Below are 26,438 nucleotides of genomic sequence, written 5' to 3'. Positions count from 1 at the left end.
TTGCTGAGCTTACTGGGAACCACCTGGGACTCTGCAAGAGAGGGGAAAGAGCTGCCCAGGGGCAAAGCCTGGTCAAAGGTCTTGTGTAGACAGGGTGCCTGGGCACAGCCTCAGACCCAGATCTTTGGGTCTGGATTTTTTCCAGAGCCTCAATCCCGGTGGCTGAGGCTCCTGGGATGCTGTGCTGGAGCTGCTGACTTTGCCTCTGCCGTGAGCCCTCAGTGTTTTTCTGGGAGCCAGGGCCACCTTGTGCTGAGCCTGGGCCAAAAGTTTGCTGGACTGCAAAATAACATCATGTTCTGAGAACTGCTGATTCCCAAACTGGTGCTGCTACCTTGGAAAACGCTTGGTTGGCTTTGTCCGTGGGGATTCTGCTTTTCTGTAGCATTTTAAACCGATGCTGCAAATAGATGCTTTAAAATGTGCTTCAGTGGTTGGAGTGCACTCCCTGCAAGTGGTGTTCCCAGGCTTTTCCCCCCTGCAAAGTGCTCTCTGTCCCTCTGCTGGGAAGCTGCTGCTCGGCTGTGTGAGCCCAAACCACTCTCCGAGCCAGGGCGAGGTCTCCCGTTCTCCCTCTGGGGCTCTGCTCTTTCCACCCTAAACTGGTTTTTCGAGTCATTTTTTTTTTCAGACGTGCCTCCATCTCTACTGCTGCTGCTCACCTGCGTTCGGGGAGGAGCCTGTCCGGAGCTGCTCTTTACTGCACCGCCGACCGTCCCTCCCGGAGTCCTGTCCTTCCATCCCAGCGGAGAGGGCAGCAGGGAGCCAGCGCCCACCAGGACCGTGCAGAGCCCGGGACACCAGCAGGGACGCGGCCAACATGTTCAAGGGGGTGAGCAAAAGCTCCCCGAGCAGGAATTCCCCCAGCAGAGGTTCCCCTGTCAAACCCAGCAAGTAAGTGTGATCCCTCTCCTCTGTGTGTGCTGTGTGGCCCTGGGGGAGGATGAGGGATGGGTGATCCGTGTCTTTTAAGCCATCCTATATGCCATCCCTCTGTGGAGCCGCAGAAGGTTGGGATTTGCTGGCAGGTGATACCAAAATGTGCTGCCTGGCTGTTGTCCTTGTCTTTGGTGGCCTTTGTGTTCCATCCCAATGTCCTGCAGCCCCTGGGATGTGCTCAGAGCTGTGGTCATTGTGCAGGGAGGTGCAAAAAGCCCCTTTTGGGCAGGTAGGAGCAGGATAAAAAGCAGCCTCTGTGCTAAGATGGAGCGGGATCTGCTCGATGGTGAAGCAGATCCCAGCCTGGGTCTGAGATCCTGGGATTCCCTGGCTGTGTGAGGCTGGTGTGATGCTGCCCTGGGGTCTCTGGAGGAGGGTGTCAGTGTGCTGCTGCTCAGGTGGTGGAGATGGGTGAGGGTGGGTTTGCTGGTGGCTGCTCCAACCCCGCCTGGGACAGGTCGGGTCTCTCAGGTCAAGTCGCTGAGTTTGCCTCTTTCAGACCTGCCTGGAACAACCTGGTCTGGTGGAAGGTGTCCCTGCCCATGGCAGGGGCTTGGAACTGGATGTCTGTAAGGTCCCTTCCAGCCCAAACCATTCTGTGATTCTATGAACAAATCCCCCTCGGTTCCAAGGGAATGAGATGTGTGATGCTCCCCTAGGATCAGAGAATCCTCTGGGAGGGAGTGCTCCTGCAGGGAGATTCCATTCCATTCCATTCCATTCCATTCCATTCCATTCCATTCCATTCCATTCCATCCCATCCCATCCCATCCCATCCCACCCCATCCCATCCCATCCCTCCAGCTGCTCTTGTTGACTCAGGATTATTTCCCACCTTCCTCAGCAATTTTGCATATTGGCTGATTCCATGGGAATTCTCTGCCCTGCCGTGGCTGGAAGCTGAGGAAGTTGCCAGCAGGGTTGTGCTGAGGAGAAGGGGACATACAGGGTTGAAGGGGGTGCTGGCCACATCTCCTGGGACCACCAGCAGCAGTCCAGGACAGTGTTTGTGTGTGTGTGGACACCTGTGTGGTCACAACACGGTGCTGGCCCCCAAATGTGCTGTTTTGGGGGCCAAACCCCAGGTCAGCCAACAGCCACAGAGGAGGGGATGGCTGGGCAGGGCAGCAGGGTCTGGGGACAAGGTGACCCCACAAAGGTTGGCGCTGCCCAGGGGAGTGGCAGGAGCTGGACCCCTGCCATGGGAAGCTTCAGTGGAGTTGAACACACACAAACTCATCTCAAGGCAGGTCTGGGGGCTCTCTGAGCAGCAAGCTTTGCCTGGGGCCTGGCTGCAGTGAGGTACCTCCCCAGCAGCCTCGAGCTGTGTCAGGCTTTGGTGTATTCAGCCTTGCTAATGCAATCTCTCCACCTTCCCAGCCAGCTTCCAAAGCAAGCTGGGGGGTTCTCAGGATCCTGCAGAGGGTTTGGGCAGGCTCTCCCCAGCCATGAAGCTCTCAGAATAACTGCAGCTGCATCCCAGCAAGACCTCAGACCTCTTCCCCATGCAGGATGGAGGCTGCAGGCAGGAGCACAGCAATTACTGAGCTAGTTGTGCTTGTTTCAGGAGGCACCAACCATCAGACACAGCCTAATTCGCTCGGCCATGGCCTGGGGCTTGGTCAGTGCCCAAAGTAGCTGAGAAAATGAAGGTGGACGAGTTATCTTGGGAGCAGCCACCAGCACACACTCTGCAGATGGCTCTAAGAAAATGTTGGTGGCCCACAGCTGCTCTTGGTGGCTCCAAGGCCAGAGCCTCAGCAGCTCAATTTCTCTCTCTCTGGGGTTCATAATTAGCAGCTGGACCCCCATAGAGGGCTCTTGGTCCCTGGGGCTGTGCTGCTGAGCCTCCTGGCTGTCAGGACCCTTTGCTGTCTCCAGTTGGTGGGTGCATCCCAGGGAGGAATCAGCAAGCACAGGTTTGTCCCTGTTTGAGGAGCATCCTGGATGTGCCCTGCTCTAGGTGCAGACACTGTGGGGCTGAAAGGGAAAACTCTTGAGAAGGTGGAATTGGATTGGATCTGGCTGGACTGGCTGTGCCTGGGTGTGATTATAACAAAGGCTGTGGGTGGTTTTGGGAGGTGGATGGCAAGTTGTCTTCTGGGATTACTGTTTTTTCCACCACCTCCCTCTGCTTCTCCCCAGTCAGTCTGGAGCAGTGTGGACCCTGGGGACAGGCAGGGGTCAGTGATGGTCTGCTGGGATCTGCTGGCAAATCAAAATGTGCCAGGAGCTCTGCGTGTGTTGGGGAGAACAGACCCAGCTTTGGGCCCTGTGGCCTTAAAGCAATGTCCCTGTGAGGAAGGGACAGAGGGGTCAGGGACTGCGGTGGGTGAAGGGTGGTCCTGCCCAAAGTACCCTGGCAGGACTGACCAGGAGTGGGGGACAGTCCTGCTGCTGCTGAGAGACACCTTGTGTGCAGCTGGACTGTCCAGGAGACAGAAAGTGGTATGAGAAATGAACCAATTAGTAATGATAATAATGGTGCTGTGCCTCTCCTAGGCATGAGATAGCCCTAGGGAGGAGGCTGCCCTGGCTCCTGAGGAGGAGGAGCAGGAGGAGCTTTTCCGAGCCTTGCCCTCAGCCATCCTGGGACTGTGGCTGTACCAAGCTCTGTGTGTGGAGCTGAACCCGAATTTCGGGAGGCTGAGGGGTGTCCAACGTGAACTCGTGGCTGCCTGTATCCCACCTGATGCCAGGCTGCATCTCTGCAGCCCAAATGTCAGCATGTTCACCCTGAAATGCAGGGCCTAGCCCTGGCTGAGTGAGAGCCCCTGCGAGGGGCAGCAGGAACAGGCAGGGATGGGCAGGGGGACGCCCCCAGGAGGGACAATGATGCATCTCTGTCACCACGGGCTGTGTGGGTGGGTGTCCTGCATGGACTCCTCTCATCACACCCCTGCTGCTCCTGAGATGATGTTCTCCAGGTATCACCCCCACTTCCCTGGAAATCAGGCTGTTTGCAGCAGCATCCTGCTCTCCAACCTCAGGTGCCCTGTGCAGCACAGGCCGGGATGGGCTGAGTCCCTGTGACCAGGAGGTTGCTGCTTTTCAGTCCACAGTTTTGTTGTGGCTCAGCCTAAACAAAGCAGATTCTCGTGCCCAACCTTAGAAACTAAGCGATGGTGTGCCCCAGAGTTTCCTTCAACCAGAAAGGGAGTGCCAGCAGGAATAAACAAGATTTTGCTGGTGATTTATCATCCCTGTGAAGGATGAATCCTCACTTTCCCCCTCTTGGAGCGGCACAGCGTTATCCACAGCCACATGACAAACCGGGCTGGGCTCAAACAGGACACGCCATCCGCTGTCTTTCGGCAGGAGGTGAATTCAGCCAGACTTCCCGGGGGGACGCTGCTGTTCCAGCGCTCCGGGAGACGCTCCGTGCCCCGGCACCGCGGCCAGCCCGTGACTCACACTCCGCTCCCCGCGCAGAGAGCCCGGGCAGGAAATCTGGGTGGTGCTCAAGTATTTGCTCGTGGGACACCACCTCATTCCAGGCGTGTCAGGGATGAGTGGGAGGTTGTGTAACCTCCTGGGGAGAGGGGACCTCTGAGAGCTTCCAGCCTGCTGCACTCAGGCTCACAGGGACCGAGTCCTGGGCTGCTCCCATCCTCCCCGTTGTGCAGCAGTTTACACCGGGAAAGGGCACGGATGGAGTAGGAGGGATGATTAACGGGCCACAAAACACAGGCTGTAGCAGGGAATGATGCTTTGATGGTGATGGACGTGCTGCTTGGGCTCTTGGGCTCCGCGATCCCTGGAATCAGACCCCGCAGAAGTGGCACTGCCGCGGCACAGCAGTCCTCTTTCACTTGGCTGATGTGCATTCCAGGCAGGAAAGCTGAAGCACGGCTGCCAGCCCCAAACCTCCGGGCAGCTGAGAGCTGCTTTGTGCAGGCCCACGCTTGGGAAATTAAAAACAAGGGAGGAGCTGGGGAAAGGGGCAGGAGGATGCTGTGAGCAGGACTGCTGAGGCTGTCCCTTCTCTGAAGTCACACGGGCTGTGCTCAGTGTGGGCTGAGCTCACTTCAAACGGGAGCTGTGGCATCCAAGTGCTTGGCTTGGGGTGACCATAGCAATCTCTGGCACGTTACAGTTACTTGGGGCTGTAATAAATGAACGTCCCAGCATCTGTTCCAGCCTTTGGAATGAACTGTGGAACAGCTGGAGCCATGAGTAGGAGCTGGAGCAATGACAGAGCCATTAAGGGAATCATTTCCCCCGTCCTGTGTGGATTCAGGGGCTTGGAAGGAAAGCACGTGGCTAAAGGGCAGACGTGGTGGCTCTGCTGCAGGACATCACCTTTCTCCCACCTTCTTCTTCCACAAAAGAGGTACCAACCTGCCCTGAAGAAATGTCTCCCCACTCCAGCTGACCCCCAGTGATGTCCCATTGCTGCTGCTCAGACTCTTTCCTCCTGGTCTCAGATGCCAGCACCAGCACATAAAGCACTCAGCCTCTGCTGAACTTTGTCCCATCAGCAGTATTCCGAGGGCTCCATCCCTGCGTGATGCTATCGCTCCACACCCTCCTGCCTCTGCCCACATCCTGGCAGTGTCATGCTCTCCCTGCCTGCAGGGTAGGGCCAGCACTGTCCTCAAGGGCAGAAGCTGTTAGAAACAACAGGACACGAGGACAAAGGTGGCACCGAGGTTTGTGCTTCCTTGTCCACAGGGAGCGTTGGGAACCATCCCATGCCTGGCTGCAGGCTTTGGATCCAGCTGTTCCAGCAGGGTGCTGGTGGGATAAGGGCTGTGATGGCACTGTTGGTTATGTGGTGGTACTGAGGTGATGGCAATAGGGAATGGTCTGTCAGGAGTCTTCAGTGAAACCTCACTGGGGTGAGGAGGGCTGGTAGGTGTGCCATGGCTTTGGGGAATTGGAGTCTTGGAATCACAGGATATCCTGGGTTGAAAGGGACCTCTCAGGATCATTGAGTCCAACTCCTGGCCCTACACAGGACATCCCAAGAATCCCACCATGTGAGAGCATTGTCCAAACACTCCTTGAGCTCAGACAAGCTCAGTGCTGTGACCACCTCCCTGAGGAGCCTGTTCAGTGTCTCAGCACCCTCTGGGTACAAAACCTTTTCCTGATATCCAACCCAAACCTGCCCTGACTCAACTTCATGCTGTTCCCCAAGCTCTGAAAACACCACAACAGCCTACAGCACACAGAGGAGCTTGTGGTCTGCATAGCAAGTCCTTGTCCCCTGCAGCCCAGTCTTGGGGTGGCACTGGGCTCTCCAGTGTCTCACTGGGCCCAACATTGGAGAGCTTCACACGGAACAGGATGGCAGCTCTGGGTTGGGCTGAAGGGCCACCTGTGCCAGCAGCCAAGGGCAGGCACCCTGGGAAGCACGTCCAAACAGGGTGAGCATGTTGTGCTGCCTCTGCAGGGTGCTCCCCTGGCCTCTAGCTGTCTGTGGCTTTGGGTCTTCCCACCCTAGATGTGATGTTGGTGCTTTGGGGAACTCCACAGCAGGTTCTTTCCCCATTTTTTCCCCTATTGTTTTCCTCTCTCTGATGTTTTTTTGAATCCACACAAAGTTTTGAGCATCTGCAGCAAGGAGTTGTGCAGAAGGGCTGGGTGGTGTGCAAAATGCCACCACCACTCACTCTGAACACACCAGCTCTGGCCTTGCCAGGCACTGACCCCTTGAGTGTGTCCATGCCCCGGGCCACAGCTCAGGCTCTTTCTTGTAAGACCCAGTGAGTATGGGATAAAGGGTTGAAGAGCCAGGCCTGGGCAGGCCCTGGGCAGTGATGGAGGGGCTGAGTTTGCTCTACCCACCCCCCTTGCTTTGCTGTTCCCTCTCTCAGGTCCTCCACAAATGAGCTGGCTGTGCTCATCTCCCGCATGCAGACAAATGCTGACCAGGTGGAGAAGGACATCCTGGAGACTCAGTCCAGACTCAAGCAGGTCAGTTGTGGCAGGAGGTGGTGGGAGGTGAAAGGCTTTGCCTAGAAATGCAGTGTCTAGGACAACAGGTCAGGTGTCTGCTCCGTGCATGCTGCTGCAGGTTTGGGGGCTGACTCGAGGCTGGGGAGGAACAGACACCCCACAGAGCCTCCCAACCCCTGGGGCTGCATCCCAAGGCCTCCCAGATTCTTTCTGCTCAATGCCTCAGGCTTTGCACAGCCAAGGTTGTCTCACCTATGGCAGCACAGCCCTTCCAGCAACTCCAGAGGCTGCCAGCTTGACCCACAAAGCCCCTGGAAGGGAGGGAGCTGGGGCAGGAGGCTGGGCACCAGGGCTCCTCTGTGCTTGTTTTGAGGAGGATCCAGAGCCTCTGTGTTAGCCAAGGAAAGTGTTGTAATGTCCATGTGGTCCAGCCAGGATTTTTTCTCTGTCTCCCTGGCCTCCAGGATTCCAGCAATCACCAGAAGAACAAGGCTTTTGAGTTCCAGACAGAGAATGCCAGGAACTTGAAGGAAGCTGAGACCCTGCTGAAGGATCTCTTCCTGGATGTGGACCGTGCCAAGAGGCTGAAACACCCACAGGCTCCTGAGATAGAGAAAGAGTGAGTACAGTGGAGTGACTGGAGGGCACTGAGCAATTGGGAACCTCCTCAGGACATAGAATGAGCTCCAGTCCTTGCCATGTGTGGTAGTTTCACTCTTCTTCCCACAGAGTTTAGTCTTAAAATCATCTTTTCTGCTAATTTATTATAAAGATACAGGTATAAAGAGTGGATTCCAGAGCAATTGCCCAAGAGACCCCAGTCTTTTGGGAGTCCTTATACAAGGCACTAGAAAAATGCAGAGCTAAACTCTGGCCCCACTCTCAGGGCAAATCCCCTTTTCCTCTGCCTTCCCTAAAATAAATACCTTTATTTTGGGGCAAGCACAGTCAGAGGTGGGTGTTGAAGTGGGAGAAGTGGCTTCTGGTGCTTTGCTCCCCTTCACTTCCAGCCCTTCTATGTAGAAATCAGGAGGGAAGTTTCCTAGTGGGAAGGGACAGCCCTGACCTCCCTGCAGCATCCTCCTGGGTGGTAATTACTGAGACATCCCTGAAGATGCAGAACATCTTCAACAGCAGGAGAAGTGCTGAACGCTGCTGAAAGAGACCAGTGCCACAAAGGAACAGCAAAGTACCCTGGGTCTTGCGAGTGAAATTTGGGCTCCACAAGGCCCACTTTGGTTCTCCTGCTTGCCAACTGACACAGGGACCTGTGCCTTTCCCCTTGGCAGCATCCAGCAGCTCCACGACCGTGTGACACAGCTCTGTGCAGAGTACCGCGCCCTCTACGAGCAGCTGAACATCCCCGAGGTGGGGCCCAGGGTGGACTGGGCCAGGATCCTGGACCAAAAGATGGTAACAGCAGCTGGCTTTGGGTGCTATCTCCCATCTCCTGCCAGGCCAGATAATGTTTGCTGTTGTTTGTAGGGCTGTGCCAGGCACTGCATACTCAGTGAAACGCAGGCGTGTTGGAGGTGGTGGGAATAATTCAGTGGCTCTGGGTGGAAGACAAACTCTCCTTCTACCTCTTAAAACACTGTGGAGCACCCTCTGAATTAACCTCTTCAGATTAAGGGTTACCAGAGTGGCAGAAATAGAGTCCTGCTGTGGGATGAAAGGATGGAGAAGGTGATGTCTCCTAGGATTTTACAGCCCTACCTTTCAGGGCTTCACACTGCAAGGTTTGGGTATGTGGAGTGCTCAGATTGGAGCCAGTTTGCATTCCCCTGGAAGCTAGAGGTTAATGGAATGCATCCCATGCATGTCACCATGGGCAGGGGGCTGGCTCAGCTCAAGCCTGTAGCCCAGGGTTATGTGGTCTGATTATCTTTGCCCCTGTGTGTGGCTGAGGAAATGGCAACCAACAGCAATAATGGGAAATGACAAAGAAATCCCCTCCCTTTCTCCTGGACTGCTATCAGACCCCAGATCTTTTCATGCCCTGCCAGCACTGCCCGGGGTTTCCCCCTGAAATGCAGCCTTTTGCTTTAGTGTCTGCCCTGACTCCTTTTGCACAGAAACAAGTCAATGCAGGACAGTATGGCCCCGGCATGTCGGAGCTGGAAAAGCAAATAGCTGAGCACAACATCCTCCAGAAGGAGATCGAAGCCTATGGGCTCCAGATCAAGAACCTCCGCTCTGGGGTAAGGCACCCTCTGTCCCCTCCTTGTTCTGTCACTCCCCTGGGGACCCTGTGAATGTCCACACAGTGAATGTCCCCCCTGCAGAGGACATGGGGGGCCAGGGAGGTGGCTCCTGGTTGGTTTCTAAAGCACATTCCATAAATCAGTTCATCAGTATTCACCACATGTTTTGCTAACAGCTTTTCTTTAATTTTTTTTTCACCTCCTTGGTCTTGGCTGCGTTGTAACCCAGGATGTGGCAGATTTAAAAAGCCAGTACAAGGATTTGCTGGTAAGGTTCTTGGTGGTTTTCTGAGCAGATGGGGTCTTACAGCTGTGTTAACACCCTTCCTGATGGGCAGGGAACACCCAGTTCAGAACAGGAGCTACCCCTGGGCTTGCGCAGTAAAGTTGAGTCCCTCATATCATTTCCCCATTTCCTTCCCTCCTTAGGATAGGTGTAAATTGAAAGAACTCTTGCTGTCCTCAGGGCAATGCTGAGGTGAGATCCATGTCTCTCCTCTTCATGGGTCACAGATGTGCAGTTTCCTCTGTGTCCATGAGCACAGGGACCAGAAGGCATCAGGAAATCCAACCCAGCTCCCACGCTCTTCCAAATCAGGATTGCAAATGGGGAGGCTTGCCTTGATCCCTAACAAGGGCTCCAGAGAGGAAATGAGCAGCCAGGGCAAAGGAGGTGGCCAGGAAGAAGGTCCTGGATTTACCCAGCTGAGCCCATGAAGGTTGATGCTGAAAATGGGATTTGTGAGAAATACAGCAGAGCTGGGCCAGCTCTGAGACTGCCCTGGGCACCAGCCCACACCTGGGATTCTGGTTAGACAAACATATCTTGTCTGTGAGGAGGGAAAGGGAACAGCAGCCCCATCAGATAAGAGCAAGTGGTGGCAGATTTCTCTCCGAGGTTTCTGGGAATCTCCTGCTGGATGTGCAACAGGAGTGTGGTCCTGGGGAGGAAGAGGAGGAGGAGGGGAAAGGGACTCCCCAGGCTGAGCACTGACACTATCTCTGTCCTGTGTGTGGACAGAAAGCTTCCATCTGGCGAGGGCAGAGCCTTGGCAGCCTCTACCACCACCTCCAGGGCTGCACCAAGGAGCTGGGTTACCTGACAGACCAGCAGACCAAGATCCTGAAGCAGGACTGGAGTGACCAAATGATGGATGTCCAGAGCGTGCGTCGGGAGTATGAGGTGAGCCCTCGGGGGGTGGCAGCATGTCCTGGCCAGGAAAGGCTGGCCAAGCCTGGCACGTGGGATCTGCAGGGTGCATCCCAGCCTCCTGCACAGCCAGCACCAGCCCTGAGCATGAGGCTTTCCAAAATAGAGGGGGAAGAGACCCCCTGGGCCCATTCTGGAATTAGGAACAAGCTGCTCTGTGTGACCCCTCCAGTGCCCTGAGCTGGCACACAGGATCATTCATTGGAGAGCTGTCAGGGAGGATTTCTATGGTCAGAGAGAAGGAAACAGCTCAGTGCCCCATCAGCCTCCATGGCCACAGTACAACACCCAGTGACTGCCATGTGCTGGGACACAGAAAATCAGAGGGATAATTGCTTAGGAAAATGCCCTGAACAAAATGCCCTGATGCTTTCAGAGGCCCAAGTGTGTCTCATTTGTTTTAGCTGTGCCTAGCCCCTTCTGTTTTAAAAACAAACGAACAAGGATGTCTGTGCTTTGGGAGCCTTATCGCTGTTATGTTTGCTGCCCCAGGAGACCACTCTGTGCTCCCTGCATGCTCCCAAGGTCAGAAAGTTTCTTTTCTCCTCTAGGATTTCAAGTCCAATGAGCTGCTCAGACAGGAGGAGTTTGTGAACCACCTTCAGGACGATGGGGACAGGATGATTGAGCTGAAGCACCCAGCCATCAAACCTATCCAGGTAGGGAGAGAGGGTCTTTTCCCCAGCCCTGTGGGAGAATAGGAATGTTTCTGTGCCTCAAGTGATGGGTCAGAGGAGACCCTTTCACCTCTCCCTGAAGTTATGTTACTCTTTCCTTCCACACTGCACTGGCTGCACTGTAGCATCTTTCTGCCTGCTCCAGCCCTACAGGGAAGCTGAAGGAAGTGCAGGGTCTTCACCCTTTCCAAAATTTCCAGGAGATAGTGGCCAACATCTGTGTGCTGGGACCAGCTCCAGGTGCTCACACACATCAGTGCAGCCACCCTCACAGTTAGGAAGCTCCAGCTTTTCACCTCTCCCAACTGAAAGCAGCTCCCAGCCTCCAAGGCTGTATTTCCAAGCCTGCAGATGCAGTGCCAGGCTAAAGTGGGCTCTCAGTCCCCAACACTTCTGGAGCTGAGACCACTTGAGAAGGGATGGCTGTTCTGTATGACCCCGGTCCTTCTCTAGGGGGTCCTCACTCAGGCTCAGCATCAGGCAGTGCTTGGGCATAGCTTTGTGTCTGCTCTTCCTCTGATCTCTGGGACTTCTGAGGAAAGGAGACCTGTGGAGGAGGAGGTAGGACCAGCTGGAACCCACTGAGATGTGCTCTGTTCCCTCATAGGCTCACCAGGAAGCCTTGAAGAACGAGTGGCAGAATTTCCTGAATCTCTGCATTTGCCAAGAGAGCCAACTGAAAAGTGTGGAGAGCTACAAGAAGGTAAAAAGCAAATTCATGGTGTTGTGGTTTAGGTTTGCTTATCTGAGTCACTGCAACATTTATGTGGTGGTTTTACATTTGCTGAATTTGTTTGCTAACTGAGAGAGAGGATTTGGGGAGAAAAAGGCAAAAGCAGGCGCAACTTAGAAGCAGAAACAGATAGATTTTATTAACATACACTGAGAGGATAAAAAAAAAAGACAAAAAAACCCCAACACAAATTAATTTCTAAAACAAACCCTCTCACTTCAAACTGTTCATTTTCTACAAACAGTGCAAAGAGGCAAAACTCAGAACTCTAGGTCAGTACCACATATGAAACAGTCTTTCATTCAGTTTTTAAGAGAGAGAAGTCACTCCTGTGGTTTGGTAACTTCCCCACAAAAGCAGAGCCCGCCCAGAGAATCTGCATTTGTAGAACTTTCCCATATTACGTAGCCTTTCTCATGACTACCTAAGGGGCATGGATTTCACAAACTAGGGTGGTACCTTTTAAAAATGAGCTGTTTCAAAAAAACAAAGGATCTTTTTTTCAACTCAAGGAACAGAGATAGTCTTCTCACTTCTTCACTGGCAGAGGGCTGCTTCTCGTCTCTGTTCAGCCTCACATGGGAGCACAAAAATATTTACTCAGTTCATCACAGATACCTTTGCTCAAATCCACAAATCATTTCCCCAATTTATATTTAAAGGATTATGCTGTTACCAAAACCCAGAGGAGGTTTTTTCAGCCTAGAACCAAGGCAACTCGTCATCTCTACCACTTAAAGAAAGTCACTCTTCCTTGACTGACTTTGAGATTTCGATATTGTCCCTGCACATGTCTCCAACTTGGCCTTTTCTTTAATCTCTGAGAAGGGTTCGGGTTTAAAGTCTCAATCTGTGTCAGGAAAGAGTTAAAGCTTGCCCAGGCTGGTGGTGGTTATGTGATCTCTGCCGGGGCAGCCACAAATGTTCCAAAGCCATGGCGGTGGTGGGAGGCTGACAGATACCTTGTCTTCCACCCCTGGATCTGATGGCGCCAGCCACTGGCAGAGGGCAGAGCCAGTGTAGGGTGGGGAGGGAGAAATCCTGGCAGTGTAGGGGTGCCAGCAGCCAGCAGGGCTGGGGCATGGTCCTGCCACGACCGGCCCCGATCCCCACCATGGCCCCAGACACGCAGCCGGCCCTGCCGGACTGCAGCCCGGCCTCCTGTGCCCAACTGCAGCCCAGCCTCCCCTGGGGCAGTGGCTCCAGAGTCCTGGTCAGCCCCAGACACCCTGAGGGCAGCCAGGGCCTGAGCCGGGATCTCCTCAGCTGCCCACATGTTACCTGCTTGCCCGGACAGGGGAGAAAGAGATAAAGTTTTCAACCCAGCTTCAGCTTTTTATATGGGTGTTAACCAAAAGTCGCCTTCTGTTCTCTGAATGGTCAGAACCGCACATGAAACCCAAAACCTGCCCGCCGTAGGCCCCCGTCCTTTCTATAGAATCCCAAGGTCCTGGCAGGGAGATACTGTTTCAACCCATGACACATGGGCATTGGCTCTGCAGGTCAGGCCAGAGTGGGCAGGCTGGGAAAACACACAGCAAAGGGGTGAGGATGGGAGACCCTTTGCTTGCACCTACTGAAGGTATTTTGGAAAAATGCCCCTCAAAATACAATCTTTTAGAGGTGCTGGGAACTGAGAGACCCCACTTGGACTGACTTGGAGACGGTAATGTCCCCCCATGCCTGACTGTTTCCCCACCCACACCTCCAGTTCCAGGATGATGCTGAGGCTGTGAGCCACTCCCTGAAGAAGATGAGCTCTGATCTGGACACCAAATACAGCAAGTTCAACAAAGACAGCCCTGGGGTGGTGTCAGATCTGCTGCTCCAGCTGGAGGTGAGGCCTTCAGGAGGTGGCACCAGCCAGACCTCAGGGCAAATCCAAAGTTAAAAACTCCCCAGTCAGTGACAGAGAGGAAGGGGAAGAGGTGGGTGAATAATCCTACAGGGATAGCTCACCCCAGCTCTGTGCTAAGAGGGGGAAGCCCAGAAGATCCTTGCTGCTCACACTGCCCTGAGATGGCACTGTCCTCATCAGTGACACACAGCCAGGCCCCAAGTTACCATCAGACTAAAGAAGACCTGCAGGGAGAAGCCATGTGCTGTCCCTAACATAAGACACTTGGATTAGAGGGCCTGAGAGTGTGAGCCACTGGCATCCAACCAGGGAAAGATCCTCCCATCTCCTCAGCAGTCTCATGAGCCAAGGGCAAGGGATGGAATAAAGAAATCTGACCTCAGGGGTGAGATGCAGATAGGAAAGGAAGATTTACCCCAGAGAGAGGGAGAGGACACATTCACCTTGGGATCTTCCCAAGTACACAACACATTTCATTCTCAAGAGATGCTGGAATCTTGGTATGTTCTGACACTGGAATGCAGCCATCTCATGGCAAGCTTCCATTTCTGAAAAGGAAAACTTGTTCAGGATATTTGATATGAAAGAGTGGGTTCACCTAAGGTTAAGCCAGGCTGTGTCCTCAATGGCAGATTGGTGAGCAAAGGAAACTGAGGAGAGTGTTGGCAACGGAAAGGGGAAGAAGGGGCATGTAGGGATTGAGAATGGAGAAACTCCCAACTCCACCCCACAAGGACAGATAATTGGTCCCAGCATACCTCCTGCAGTGTGACCCTCCCCTTTCTCCTTACTCAAACCTGGTCACAACCACTGTCTCCCCTGTTTTGTCTAGAATGAAGAGAAGGTGTTGAAGCAGGCAGAGAAGAGCATCACTGACCTGAAGAGAAGGAGCAAAGAGATCAGCCCACTGAAACTGCGCAGGACACGTCCCTCTCAGCCCCTCACCCTGGACACCCTCTGTGACTGGGATGCTGGGGAGGTGAGGGCTGGACTAGCAGCACACTCAGAAGGGACAGAGGACTGGGTTCTTCCCTGGTTGCTCCAGATCTTGGCTCCGTGGTGTGAGGAACTGCCCTAGGGCCAGAAAGCCAAGCCTTTCACTGGGTTTTGTGTCCTCTCCCAGGTGCAGCTGACCAGAGGGGACAAGTACACTCTGAAGGATAACAGCAACCCAGAGATGTGGGTGGTCCAGAGCAGCACTGGTGTGGTCCAGGAGGCACCTTCTGCTTGTTTCTCCATCCCTCCTCCTGACCCCGAGTCCATAGACAAAGTCAATAGGTGAGTCTGCAGCAGAGACCCTGACCTACAGAGAAATTGAGACTCTCTTGGGTCATAACCAGCCTGACTGCAGAGAAACAGCAGCTGGGGACAGGCCTCACAACTTTCTAGTACTAAACCCCTCCTGGAGGGGGATTTTTTTCCTGCATCCAGTTGTCTCATCCAGGTGTCTCATTCCTCAGCATTCCTGCACACTGCACTGACCTCACTGTCAATGAGCTCTCTGGCAGTCAGGCTTGATACCTTCACTCAAACATGTGACTCGCATAGGTTTGACTAAATTCATTGCAGAATCAGTCTGGAGCTTGGGACTTGCCAAACAGGACAGAGTTATCTGTGGTATCTCCTCTCAGCCTGCTCCAGCTGGAGACTGAGCAATGCTCCTTGAGCCTGTGGAGGTTTGCTGCCTGCCTGCTCCGTCAGCTCCTGCCGTTCCCACAGGATGGGGCGGTGGTGCAGGGAGGCTGGCATTGCCTTTTTAATCATGGCCCCGGGTGTTTGGGTAAATCAGTGCTGCTCAAGTGCTGAGGAAAGGCCACAGCCCAGACTCGGAGCTATGCAGGCATGCCCAAAGTGGGAGCTTCTGTCCCCAGTGCCGTGGGTATGATTGCTTCTTTGTGTTCCTCATGCGTAACCCTCTTCACACATCCCAGACTATTGAATCCTTCGGATTTATGGGTTTCACGAGTATTTTAAAGTAGAAATTTTGGTTCCCCTGCACAGAGGGACAGCCCTCATCTGACAGCAGCCAGGCAAGCTGGGAATTGCTGTTTTTAGCACACAGTGTTTAGCTGGAAGAATCCACGGGAGGGATGAGAACTGGTCTGGTCCTTCCTGTTCCCCGTCCTTCTGGCTCCATGAGTCTTTTCTCACCCAAAAATATTTTTTGGTCCTTCCAGCTCTGGCAGATCCCACCCCTAGTTTCCTTAGCCAGGAACCATCCTTACAAGTGAGATGTGGCATTTCTAGTGCTGCAGCTACAGAAGCAGCCACTTGTGTTTGTTTCCTGCAAGGCTGCAAAACACTGCAACCAAATGAAATACATTTCCAGCTTTGATAGCTTCTGCTGAGAGTTGGAAACACTGGCTTCCTTGGGAGAACTCAGCTGCCCAAACCAACCAGCTGCTCTTGCTGCTGTTCCCTTTCCTGAGGGACATCTCTGAGTTACAACAGGTTGCAGACTCCCAGCCTTTGAGGACACCTTGGGTTGCCTTTGGGGACACCACCCCAGCACAGTGATGGAGTTGCTGCTGTGCAGGGCTCTGTCAGTGCTGTGTCCCTTCCTGGCTGATGATGCCTCTCTCTGCTCACAGGTTGGAAGGGGAACTGAGCACAGTGAAGCAGAAGCGAGCAGCGGCTCAGAGCGCCCTGAGACGTAGCCAAAAGGAGCAGGTCCAGCCCAGCCAGCAAGGTTTGTCACCTGGATAATCCAGCCCTCCCTGAGGCAGCTCTGGAAACAGACCTCCCACCCAAGGGTGAGCAGAGGCACCTGCAGAGGTCCCTGTGGGAGGATGTCCTCTCCACCAAAGGAGATGGCAGGAAGGATGGCAAAGACTAACTGGCAGGATAACCTGACTCCTGCCTCAGCAATTCACTCAAGTTTCCTGCCCTTCTCAAGCCTCTGAGATTGACTCCCAGCTCCATCAACAGCTGGAGAGTATTTAGGATTTCAGGGGGATGTGTTTATCCAGAAACCTTAATTAAACCTCCTTTGTAATCTGGGTGCCTTGCAGTTCTCTTCCCTAGCTGGGGGCCGTGGGATAAGCAGGCCGCCATGGCTAAATCCCAACCCTGGGTTATCTGTGTTATTCCCACAGCGGTAGTTCAAAGGCTCTTAGCAAAGCTGAGAAGGGATGTGTCTGCATGGCAGCACTTGGCTTTGTCCCTCCTTTGGAGCTGTGTTTCACCATGGCAGAGCTAAAACCTGGCGATTAACCTAAGCTATGTCTCTCTGCAGCTCTGCCCAGGAGCCCTCCAGCAGTCCAGGATGATCCCCAAGCTGACCGGCTCCTCGGCAGCCTGGATCGTGTTGGCAAGGACCTGGTCCAGGTAGAGAAGGAGGTCTTGAACCGAGTGAGGTCTCCTGTGAACTACAGCGACCCTACAGATGACCTTGGCAGGAGGATCAAACAGCAGCAGGTGAGTTGGAGCAGGAGCAGTTTGGTAGTGCTGTGTCCTTGACCCAAATCAGGACAACATGGAAATAACATGGGAGATGACGGCTGGTGCTCCAAAGGAGAAAACTATGCTGCAGATTTAAGGGTTTCAGGCTGGCTTGAAGAGTTGAAATAGGACTAAATGAAACCCTCAGGAAATGCAGGCCCTTCCCGTGGCTCTGGAGCAAGAGGGTCCATTCATTTCAGAGCTGTGGTCCAGGTGCCAGTCTTGGGAATGTCACCCTACACTCTCAAGTCTGTAACAAAGAGACTAAGGGATAAAGGGAATTAATCCAAGGGTCAGCTTTGTCCCACCTGATGGGAAGTGCAGACTTGTAAATGTCAGTAAGACAGGAAAAGAGGCAGTGCCATGGAGCCCCGCTCCTTTCCTCTGGGTCAAGGTCTGGGTTTGCAGTATTCCACCTTGTTACATCTTCATCTGTGGCTGTTTATCTGGCTCTGGCACCAGGATGGGCTCGGGAAGGTAGTTTTTTTCCATCTCTGTCTATGTGGATCTCTTTCCCACAGCCTGCCACTGCCAGACAGCCACAGTCTGGATGGGGCTGTGCCCCAAGGGGCAGCTCCTTATGAGAGGGGCACCACACCCTGAGCCCCACAGCCAAATCCACCCCTAAGGGAAACACATTTCCACAGCAGCACTGTTATGGCTGTGTTGGGTGACTGTGCTTCCATCTGGTGTGCCAGGAAACAACAAAGAAACTGGAGAACCTGGGGGCAGCCAAGGATGCCTTGCAGAAGGAGTGTGAGACCTACCTTTCCAAGAAACCCACCAGCACCTCTGCTTCTCAGCTCCCTGTCACGCTGAATGCCCTCAGGAGCAAATACAACGATGTCAATATGCTCTCCAGCCTGTACAACGAGAAGTGAGTGATGGGGATGAGGGAAGGAAGTGTCCTTGCACAGATGTGCCAACACAGAAGCATGACAGAAAATGCTATCTATATGAGTGCTGGTTGAGGTCCAGCACAGGTTGGAAACTTCCCATCCATCATCAAAGGCACCTCTGAAAGAGTTCTTGTGTGCAATTTGTGAGCAGATTTCCCCACACACACACCTCCATGGAAAATCCACCACAACGGGTGTGTCCCAGCTCTGCTTTGTGGTGAACTGCAACATATCTGACTTGTGAGCAGTGTGACAGGGGTGTGAGTGCATGCTGCTTGTTCTCTGGTATGTTGCAGAAGCTCTAATTTTGAGTAAGGTTAAACATCAAAGGGACAAAAGAAGAATGGCATTTCTGCAGCTAACCTTATCCTTTGTTTTCCCCTTTCCAAGGGCTAAGGCTGCCCTGAACCTAGAGACTCAGATTGAGAACACAGACAAGATTGTCAGCACGTTTGAGGCCAAGCTGGCTCAGGACAGCATCATTCCTGCATCCCCCAATGCCCTGCAGGATCGGGCCAATGACCTGCAGGTAGGGGAACATCAGGCTTCTCATTCAGGATGGGAAATTCCTGAGCTCAGGGAGCAATGTGAGACAACCTGGATGTATTTGAACACCTTGAGGAACCAGTGATGAAGCCATTCTGTGGACTTGTTCCTTGAAGATTTAATGTTGGTGTTGCAGGCTGATCTGCTCTCACTGGACAGCAAAGCCCTCTGTCCCTTTGTCCCTTCCCTTTGTGGTCCCTAAAACACTTCATGTCCCCCTTAGCATCTAATCTCTCTTGCTCTGCCTCACACCCATCCCTAATCTTTCCTGCTTCCAATCTCCTTGCCCCATCAGTGACCTGATGTTTTGCCTTCCCCAAAACTTCTCAGTGCACTGTTCAAACCACGTCACTTCCCAGCTTCCCTGGTGAATAAGCCTTTCTGCTCCACCTCTTCCACCTCGCATGTCACTCAGAGAGCCCCACCAGCCCTCCATGCTGCCCAGTCAGTGACACATTTAGGGGGGTGTTTGTGTGTTGCTCTGACTGATGCAATCACGAGGTGTCTGTTTTTCTCCCCTGCAGAAGATGAGGCGGGACCTGGTGGCCCAGGAGGACTGTGTGCTGAAGCTGAACCGGGGGCTCAAGGATGCTGAGCACAGCTGCAGTGCTGTGCAAAACAACTTCCAGGAGTACTGCCCTGACCTGCCCCGGCAGAAGCGGGAGGTGCAGCTCCTCAATGACCGCTACCACGCCGTGGCTGACCAGCTGGATCAGCGGTGAGGACCTGTGGGCTCTGCTCTGCTCTGCTTAGCTAAGCTGGACTGGGGCAGGGGTCACAGCCCTGAGTATGCTCTTCATTGCAGGACCCTGATCCTGACCACAGTCCTGTAATACTGAGGACCAGGTGTGTCCTGCTGTGTAGTTGTCACCTTCCTATTTACAGCACAGGCTTTGAGCTTCTGGAGTTGTGCTCCCCACTCAGGCATCAGATGTCACCCACTCGTTTTTGTTATCTTGGTGTTTGTTGTGGTGATATTTTCACCTTTCACCTTCCTTCCTAGGACACATGAATCTTTGCCCTTCCCCTTAATGTTCCTGTCCACTTTTGTGCTGCACAGAGAGAAGACTCTCAGAAACATCAGCCTCACCTACCAGCAGTTCCAAAACTCCAATGAGAACCTGATGTTCTGGATGAACAACCTACCCAAGCACCAAGTGAAGACCACTGATGGGCCAAGCCAAATCAATTACAAGCTGCAGGCACAGAAGGTGTGTTCCAGGGCAAGAATAGCCTTTAACTTTACAGGGATGGGGCAATTTGCTTGTGAACAGCACATGCAAAATAGTACCAGCCAGCTCCTAGTTGTGTGCTCCCCCACCACAGTGAATGAACTAGAGAAGGATTGCAGCCCACGGATCGTGTTACCAGGTGTATCTCACCTTGCTGGGTTTATCTACAGTGTCCTCATCTGTGCCAGTCACCTCCAGGTTGAAATCTTCTCCATGGAGAGAACACTTTCAGATCCTGAAATACTGCACCTTAAGCTGAGATGTTGCATCCAGGTCCTTCGTTTTTCTCTCCTTGAGCAGACTCTAAGCTCATTAGCTCAGACAAGGAGTTGTGGAGGTCTCTGCGTTGGCTGCTATTTATCTTAATTGTGATAAATCAATGTGGGAGGTCCTGGGAAAGTTATAGCACTGCTGAGATACCCTAAAACCCTGGAGACTCTTCCTAAATGTCTTCCTGTTCCCACTATTCCCTCAGCTGAGCTGATTCTCTAGGCTGCAAGAGTATTACTGGGCAGCTGGATTTCAGTGTGTCCTTAACACCACGTGTGTCTCCTGCAGAGGCTGGTGGAGGAGATCCAGAGCAAGGAGCCTGAGAAGAATGCCCTGATCAGGCTGTCCCAGAATGTGCAGTCCACACTCAATGTAAGGATGGGGTTTCCCATTTATCACTCTCTTTAGCATTTCACCCAAGAGATCCCACCTGATTCTCGTGTGTCTGCTCTGAACAGGACTATGAGCTGGAAGCAGGCAAATACAGCTCTTCTCTGGACCCTTCCCTGACCGACTCTGCTGCAAAGAGGCTGCGTGTGACCCCCCTGCAGGAAAGCATCCAGGCCCAGGTAAAATGTTAGGCATGGAAACCATTGTCCAGCTCATTACCCATGCCCCAATGTCCTCTGCAAGGCCTTAATCCACTCTTACAGCCACCACTGATTATAGCCCTAATCCCAGAGTCAGAGTCCTCATGGATCCCTTTGTCCCTGGGGCAAAGCAGTATGTGAGATCCGGAATTAGGGTTGTGCCTGGCACCTGGGTTGAGATTGCTGATGTTGCCTCCTCACCACATTGTGTATTAAGATAAAACTTACAGGGTAGGTGTGTGGGGAGAGGAAGGAGCCAGAGCTCCTCTGTGCTCTTTCCAATTACACCCCAATTCTCCTGCATCACCTTGAGGCTTTTGCTAGCTGCTCTCCATCTGTGAATTTGGAAGACTGGACCCTGTGTAGGCCTGCAGGGAACTAACAGGCATTCAAACAACAGGGACAGGATCTCCTGCATGAATCGTTAGACTCTGTGTCTCTCTAAAGAGTCAACGGGAAGACACTAATCCCTAGAACTGTGCCATACACAAAAATTTGTCCAGGTGAAAGGAGGTGTGGCAGAGTCTGCCACACAACAGAGCAGTCTGAGTGAGGGCACAAGGCTCTCACCACTCTTTCTTTTGCAGGAAAATGATGTCACCAAGCTCTACATGGAGCTGGCAGCAGAAAATAAACAGCAGCTCAGCCGGCTGGAGTTTGCCAAGAAGATCGTTGAGAAGGTACCAGCTTTCAGCTCACTGCAAGATTGGGGTACTCTAGATTGGGGTTCAGACCTGCTTAGCCTGGGGCTCCCCATCCCTCCCTGAATCTCCACATCCAGGTGTGAGGAAGGACAGGAATGGAAACCCCTGTAAGAAAAAGACCACAAAAAACCACAGTTTCACTGACACTGACCTTGGGTTGTGACTCATCACATCTGGGGCTCCTCAGCTTATTACTGAAGCTGTAGTTTATGCTTGGAAAAAAAATAGAGCTTTTAAGTCCAATTCTCTTATCTATAGCTATTCAACAATCACAGACTGAAAAATTCAGATTTGTTTCTGGGTGTGGGTGGAATTTAGTTCTCAGAACCTTCTGGAAACAATTCAAAGCAATAGGATTTTTATACCTTTCTAAGGTTTGAACCACCTGTAGGAGAGGTCTCAGGACTGAGTGGCTTTTAGTGGGCTTAGAAAGCACAAGAGATTAAACTGGGGACTGGCTGTGATGCTCTCCTTAGGCTGCAGATACAGGAAAGCAGCACAAAGCACCTTTTTGGGCTGCTGCAGCACCTCCATCTCAAGGGGATGACCCACCAAGTCAGTTGCTTGAGATGATAGGATTGTGTTCTCACTTTCCATTTACAAACAGCCTTATTTGAAGACTGCCTGAGGATTCTGTGCCAGTTTTGTCTCCCACCATGCCATGTAATTTAAAAGATCTCTGAGTCACCTTAAAAGAGTGATTTTTTTCCCTTGCAGAAGGAGGTGCATGAGGATATTGGAGCTGTACATGAGCAAACCCAGAAAGCTGAAAACAAAGCCACAACAAGCAGAGAATCTGAGGGGTTGAAATCACAGCTGGAGGAGGAAAGGAGGAAAGTGGCCAGGATTGAAGAGGACCTGGAGGAACACAGAAACAAGCTGCTGATGTTGAAAACTCAGAAGCCCATTGAAAGAGTGGAAGAAAAAGAGGTGATTGAATACTACAGAGACCCACAGGTGGAGAGCAACCTGTCTAGGATGGTACAGCAGATTGAAGAGGAAGGCAAAAGGAGGCAGAGCCTGCAAGAAGACATTGATGTGATGAGCCGTAAGCTTGCCCAGATGGAGAGCGAGAAGAAGGTTGCTCCTGCCCAGCTCCTCACCAAAGAGATCACAAAAATTGAGAAAGATCCAAGCCTGGATGGCCAAGCAGCCAGTCTTCGTCAGGAGATCAAGCGTCTCCAGGAGGAAAGCTTGGCTGCTGCTTCTGAACTTGAGCAGCATAAGAGGGAGCTGCACATGCTGGAGCGAAAGCAGCCCAACATCCGAGAGAAGGTGGTGGTGAAGGAGCTCATCAAACTGGAGAAAAACCCAGAAATGCTGAAGTCTGTTAGGACTCTGCAGTTACAAATTGATGAGGAATCCTTCAAAAGAAAGTCTGCAGAAGAAGCCATAGTGAAAGTGAAGAACAAGATTGAAGAGGTGGAAAGACTGATTGAAACAGCAGAACCGAAAATTATTGTTAAGGAGGTGAAACAGGTAGAGCAGGACCCAGAGTTATTGAAAGAGACTTCCAAGCTTAAAACTCTGATTGAAGAAGAGAGGAACAAAAACTTGATGCTGACGGGTGAGCTGGGAGAGCTGCAGAGCCAGTACAGCATTGCAGAGAAGCAAAAACCCAGGATAGAGGTGAAAGAGAGGGTCAATGAGATCTTCCTGGTGGACCCTGAAACGGAGCGGCAGATTGCGCACCTCAAAAGGGAGCTGCAGGAAGTCACTCTGAAAAGGACAAAGGTTGACAGTGAAGTGGAAGAGGCCTTAGCAGAGCTCAAAGTCCTCAGGTCACAAAAACCAGAGGTGGAGTTTAAGGAGGTCATAGAGGAGGTGGTGAAACATGAAAAGAGTCCAGAGATTCTCAGAGAAATTGACAGGCTGAAAGAGCAGCTCAATGAACTTGTGAACACCAATGGCAGGACCCAAGAGCAGCTCATTAGGCTGCAGGGGGAAAGGGATGAATGGAGGAGGGAGAGATCCAAGGTGGAAACCAAGCTGGTCAACAAGGAAGTCATCCGATATGAGAATGATCCACTCTTGGAAAAAGAAGCAGATCGCCTGCGTCAGGAGGTGCGTAACATGTCCCAGAAGAGGAGAGCTGCAGAGGATGCCATCTATGACCTGCAGAATAAATACATGCTACTGGAGAGGCGGAAGCCAGAGGAGAAGGTGGTTGTTCAAGAGGTGATACTGACCCAAAAGGATCCAAAGCTCCGAGATGAGCACAGCAGGCTGAGACGCAGTCTGGATGAGGAAGTGAGCAACAGGCGTCGGCTGGAACGCGACGTGCAGCAGGTTCGTGTGCTGGTGGAAGAGCAAGAGAAGTTGCTCAACTTTCAGGAGGATCGAAGCAAGAGGCTTGCACTGGAGAAGGAGATGAGACAAATTACACTGAGAATAAAAGAGCTGGAGGAGAGCCCAGCTCCAGTACAAGAAAAAATCATTATGGAAGAAGTGGTCAAGCTGGAGAAGGATCCAGTCCTGGAACAGTCTGCCAGCACCCTGCGCTTGGAGCTGGACCGGGAGAAGATGGAGGTGCTGAGCTTGCAGAGAGAATGCAAGAACCTGCAGGTGCAAGTCGATGTCCTGCAGAAAACGAAATCCCAGGAGAAGACCATCTACAAGGAGGTGATTCGAGTGGAAAAGGACAGAGCGCTGGAGAGTGAACGTGCACGTATCTGGGAGCTGCTGAGCAGGGAGAGGGGAGCCAAGCAAAAGGCAGAAGAAGAGGTACGGCGGCTCCGGGAGAAGATCGAGAGAGCTGAAGGCATGAAGAGGACATGGGCTCGTGAAGAGACAGAGCTGCAGAAAGCCAGGAATGTGGCCATCCAGGAGAGAGCCAATTTGGAGAGTGAACTGCGGGAGCTGGAGAGGCAGAAGCAGCAGAAAGTTCTCTTCCTTCGGGAGGAATCCAAACTGCTCAGCCAGCGGACTGAGAATGACAGGCAGAAGAAGAAGCAGCTGGAACATGAGGTTTCCCTACTGGAGGCAGACATCCTTAGGGAGAAGGACCAGATCTACAACAAGGAGAGGTTCATTCGGGATCTCCAGTCAAAGGTCAACCGTGAAGAAATCAACCATGAGACCCAGATGAGAGAGACAAACCTCTCCACCAAGATCTCTATTTTGGACCCTGACACAGGGAAGGATATGTCCCCTTATGAAGCCTATAAGCGAGGTATCATAGACAGAGGCCAGTACATCCAGCTGCAAGAGCTGGAGTGTGACTGGGAAGAAATCACCACCCTGGGCCCAAATGGGGAGATCTCACTTCTCCTTGACAAGAAAAGTGGGAAGCAGTATTCCATCGATGATGCACTAAGGCTGAGGAGGATCACAAAGGAGGAGTATCAGCTGTACCGGGATGGCAAGATTCCCATCTCTGAATTTGCCTTGCTGGTGGCTGGGGAAACCAAACCTCCCTCATCCCTCTCAATTGGCTCCATCATTTCCAAATCCCCACTCACATCACCCACCACCCACCAAACCCAAACCTTCTTCCCCCCAGCCTCACAGAAAGGCATATGTGATGACACATCCCCCATTGCCGGGGTGTATGACACTACCACCAACACTAAGTACAACGTCAAAACTGCTGTTGCAAAGAAGTTGCTCGATCCCATGACAGCTCAGAAGCTCCTGGAAGCCCAGGCTGCCACAGGGGGCATCATAGATCTCATTTCCAGGGACCGGTTCTCGGTCCATAAGGCGATCGAGAGAGGGCTGATTGACAGGACCTACATGCAGAGACTGCTCAATGCCCAGAAAGCTTTCACAGGCATTGAGGACCCAGTGACCAAGCGAAGGCTGTCTGTGGGGGAAGCAGTTCAGAAGGGTTGGATGACCAAGGACAGTGCTTTCCCCTACCTGCAAGTCCAGCATCTGACTGGAGGGCTCATCGATCCCAAGAAAACAGGTCGCATCCCTGTGCTGGAAGCTGTCCAGACAGGGATGATAACAAGCAACCTGGCCAATAGGCTCCAGGATGAGTCCAACTACGAAAAAGATCTCGTTGACCCTGTCACTAAAGAGAAGATAAATTACAAGGAGGCCATGGCCCTCTGCCAGAAGGATTCTCTGAGCCACCTCCTGCTGCTCCCGGCTGCATCGGAGGGGTATCAGCGGTACCACCAGGCGAGCCACTCCCCGAGGCTCTCCCGATTCAGGCATTGAATGGACCAAGGCAGATACTGGGGCTGGTTCCTTCAGGAGTTCATCCCTTCAGAACACCTCTCCCCACAGAGGCAGCAGGCTCACAGGAATGGAGCATCTAGAATTTAGGGCTGCCTACCCTTCTCTCTTAGCTACCTGCCTCCCAACACAGCTCGGCCATGCGAGGAAGAAAACGTGGTCATGGGCCTGCCATGGAGGGGTCCTCACAGTCCCTGGGTGCTGTTCCCTAATCAGCCCAGAGCGGGGTTGATTGTGAGAACTTCACGGGCAGTAGGTTAAATGTGGCTATGCCCAGAAAGTGGGGAGAGCCAGAGTGTTTTCCAGTTGGGTCATTCTGCATGCAATAAACATAGCAAGTGAGTGTCTGTGGCTGTGTTGTCTCTGCAGGCTGTGGCTGAAGGCACAGTTACTCCTCCCCTATGCAATCCTATGCCCTCCAGCCCAACTCACACAGGTTTTGCAGACTCTTGCTCTCCCTGATCTCCCAGCACTGAACCCCCTAAGGTGTCCTTCTGCCTGTGAGTCCATATTTTTAAAGATTTTGCTATGTTTGTCTTTAAAACTGAAACCAGCGAGACTTTGCTTCCTGGTCGTTCGTACACTTCTAAAAGAGGGACCTGAACACCAAAGGGGTGTGCAGTCCCACCTGACAGTACTGGAAAATGTGCACTTGCTATTTCTTTAGGTGAACCAAAAGGACGTTATTCCTCTGTGTAACTTCAACCACTCAGTCCTTCCTGAAACAAGTAATTCTCATATCCCAAATGTTCTTCCCTAATATCTGTCTTATTGTGGAGCATCTCCTGGGTTTATGAATGAGAAAATTACTTTCTATTCATATGAGCTGCTCCTTCCCCTCTCCCAAGGGCTCTTTTAGCTGATGCTATTCAAGAACTCAAATATACCCACAATAATCCATGAGAGTAGAGGTTTTCTCCTCCTTCTTCACCCACCAGACCAGCAGTTTAGCCTCTATTTCCATATAGCCTAGCTGAAATTTGAAGTCTGGGCTCCAGGAAGAAACTGTTCCCACTCTGACAGGCTCAGCACACTCAGCTCCCATT

The 26,438-nt window shown here is 52.5% G+C and overlaps 1 protein-coding gene across 1 annotated transcript; it reads left to right on the top strand.

The window, feature by feature from the left end:
* The first annotated feature begins 456 nt into the window (after positions 1–456).
* EVPL (envoplakin) lies at positions 457–25,734 on the top strand. The gene is made up of 22 exons (XM_066332023.1): positions 457–894; positions 6,762–6,861; positions 7,308–7,462; positions 8,133–8,256; positions 8,919–9,044; positions 9,277–9,315; positions 10,069–10,230; positions 10,809–10,916; positions 11,542–11,637; positions 13,379–13,504; positions 14,358–14,504; positions 14,649–14,803; positions 16,117–16,214; positions 16,761–16,942; positions 17,665–17,843; positions 18,256–18,394; positions 18,936–19,129; positions 19,472–19,622; positions 20,202–20,285; positions 20,372–20,482; positions 21,091–21,183; positions 21,925–25,734. The coding sequence occupies exons 1-22, from the start codon at positions 821–823 to the stop codon at positions 25,372–25,374; spliced, it is 6,093 nt and encodes a 2,030-aa protein (XP_066188120.1). The 5' UTR covers positions 457–820; the 3' UTR covers positions 25,375–25,734.
* The last annotated feature ends 704 nt before the right edge of the window (positions 25,735–26,438 follow it).

This window comes from Sylvia atricapilla, chromosome 18 (assembly GCF_009819655.1).
Source record: "Sylvia atricapilla isolate bSylAtr1 chromosome 18, bSylAtr1.pri, whole genome shotgun sequence".
Lineage (NCBI taxonomy): Eukaryota > Metazoa > Chordata > Aves > Passeriformes > Sylviidae > Sylvia > Sylvia atricapilla.
This window is presented reverse-complemented; position numbering and strand designations above follow the sequence as displayed.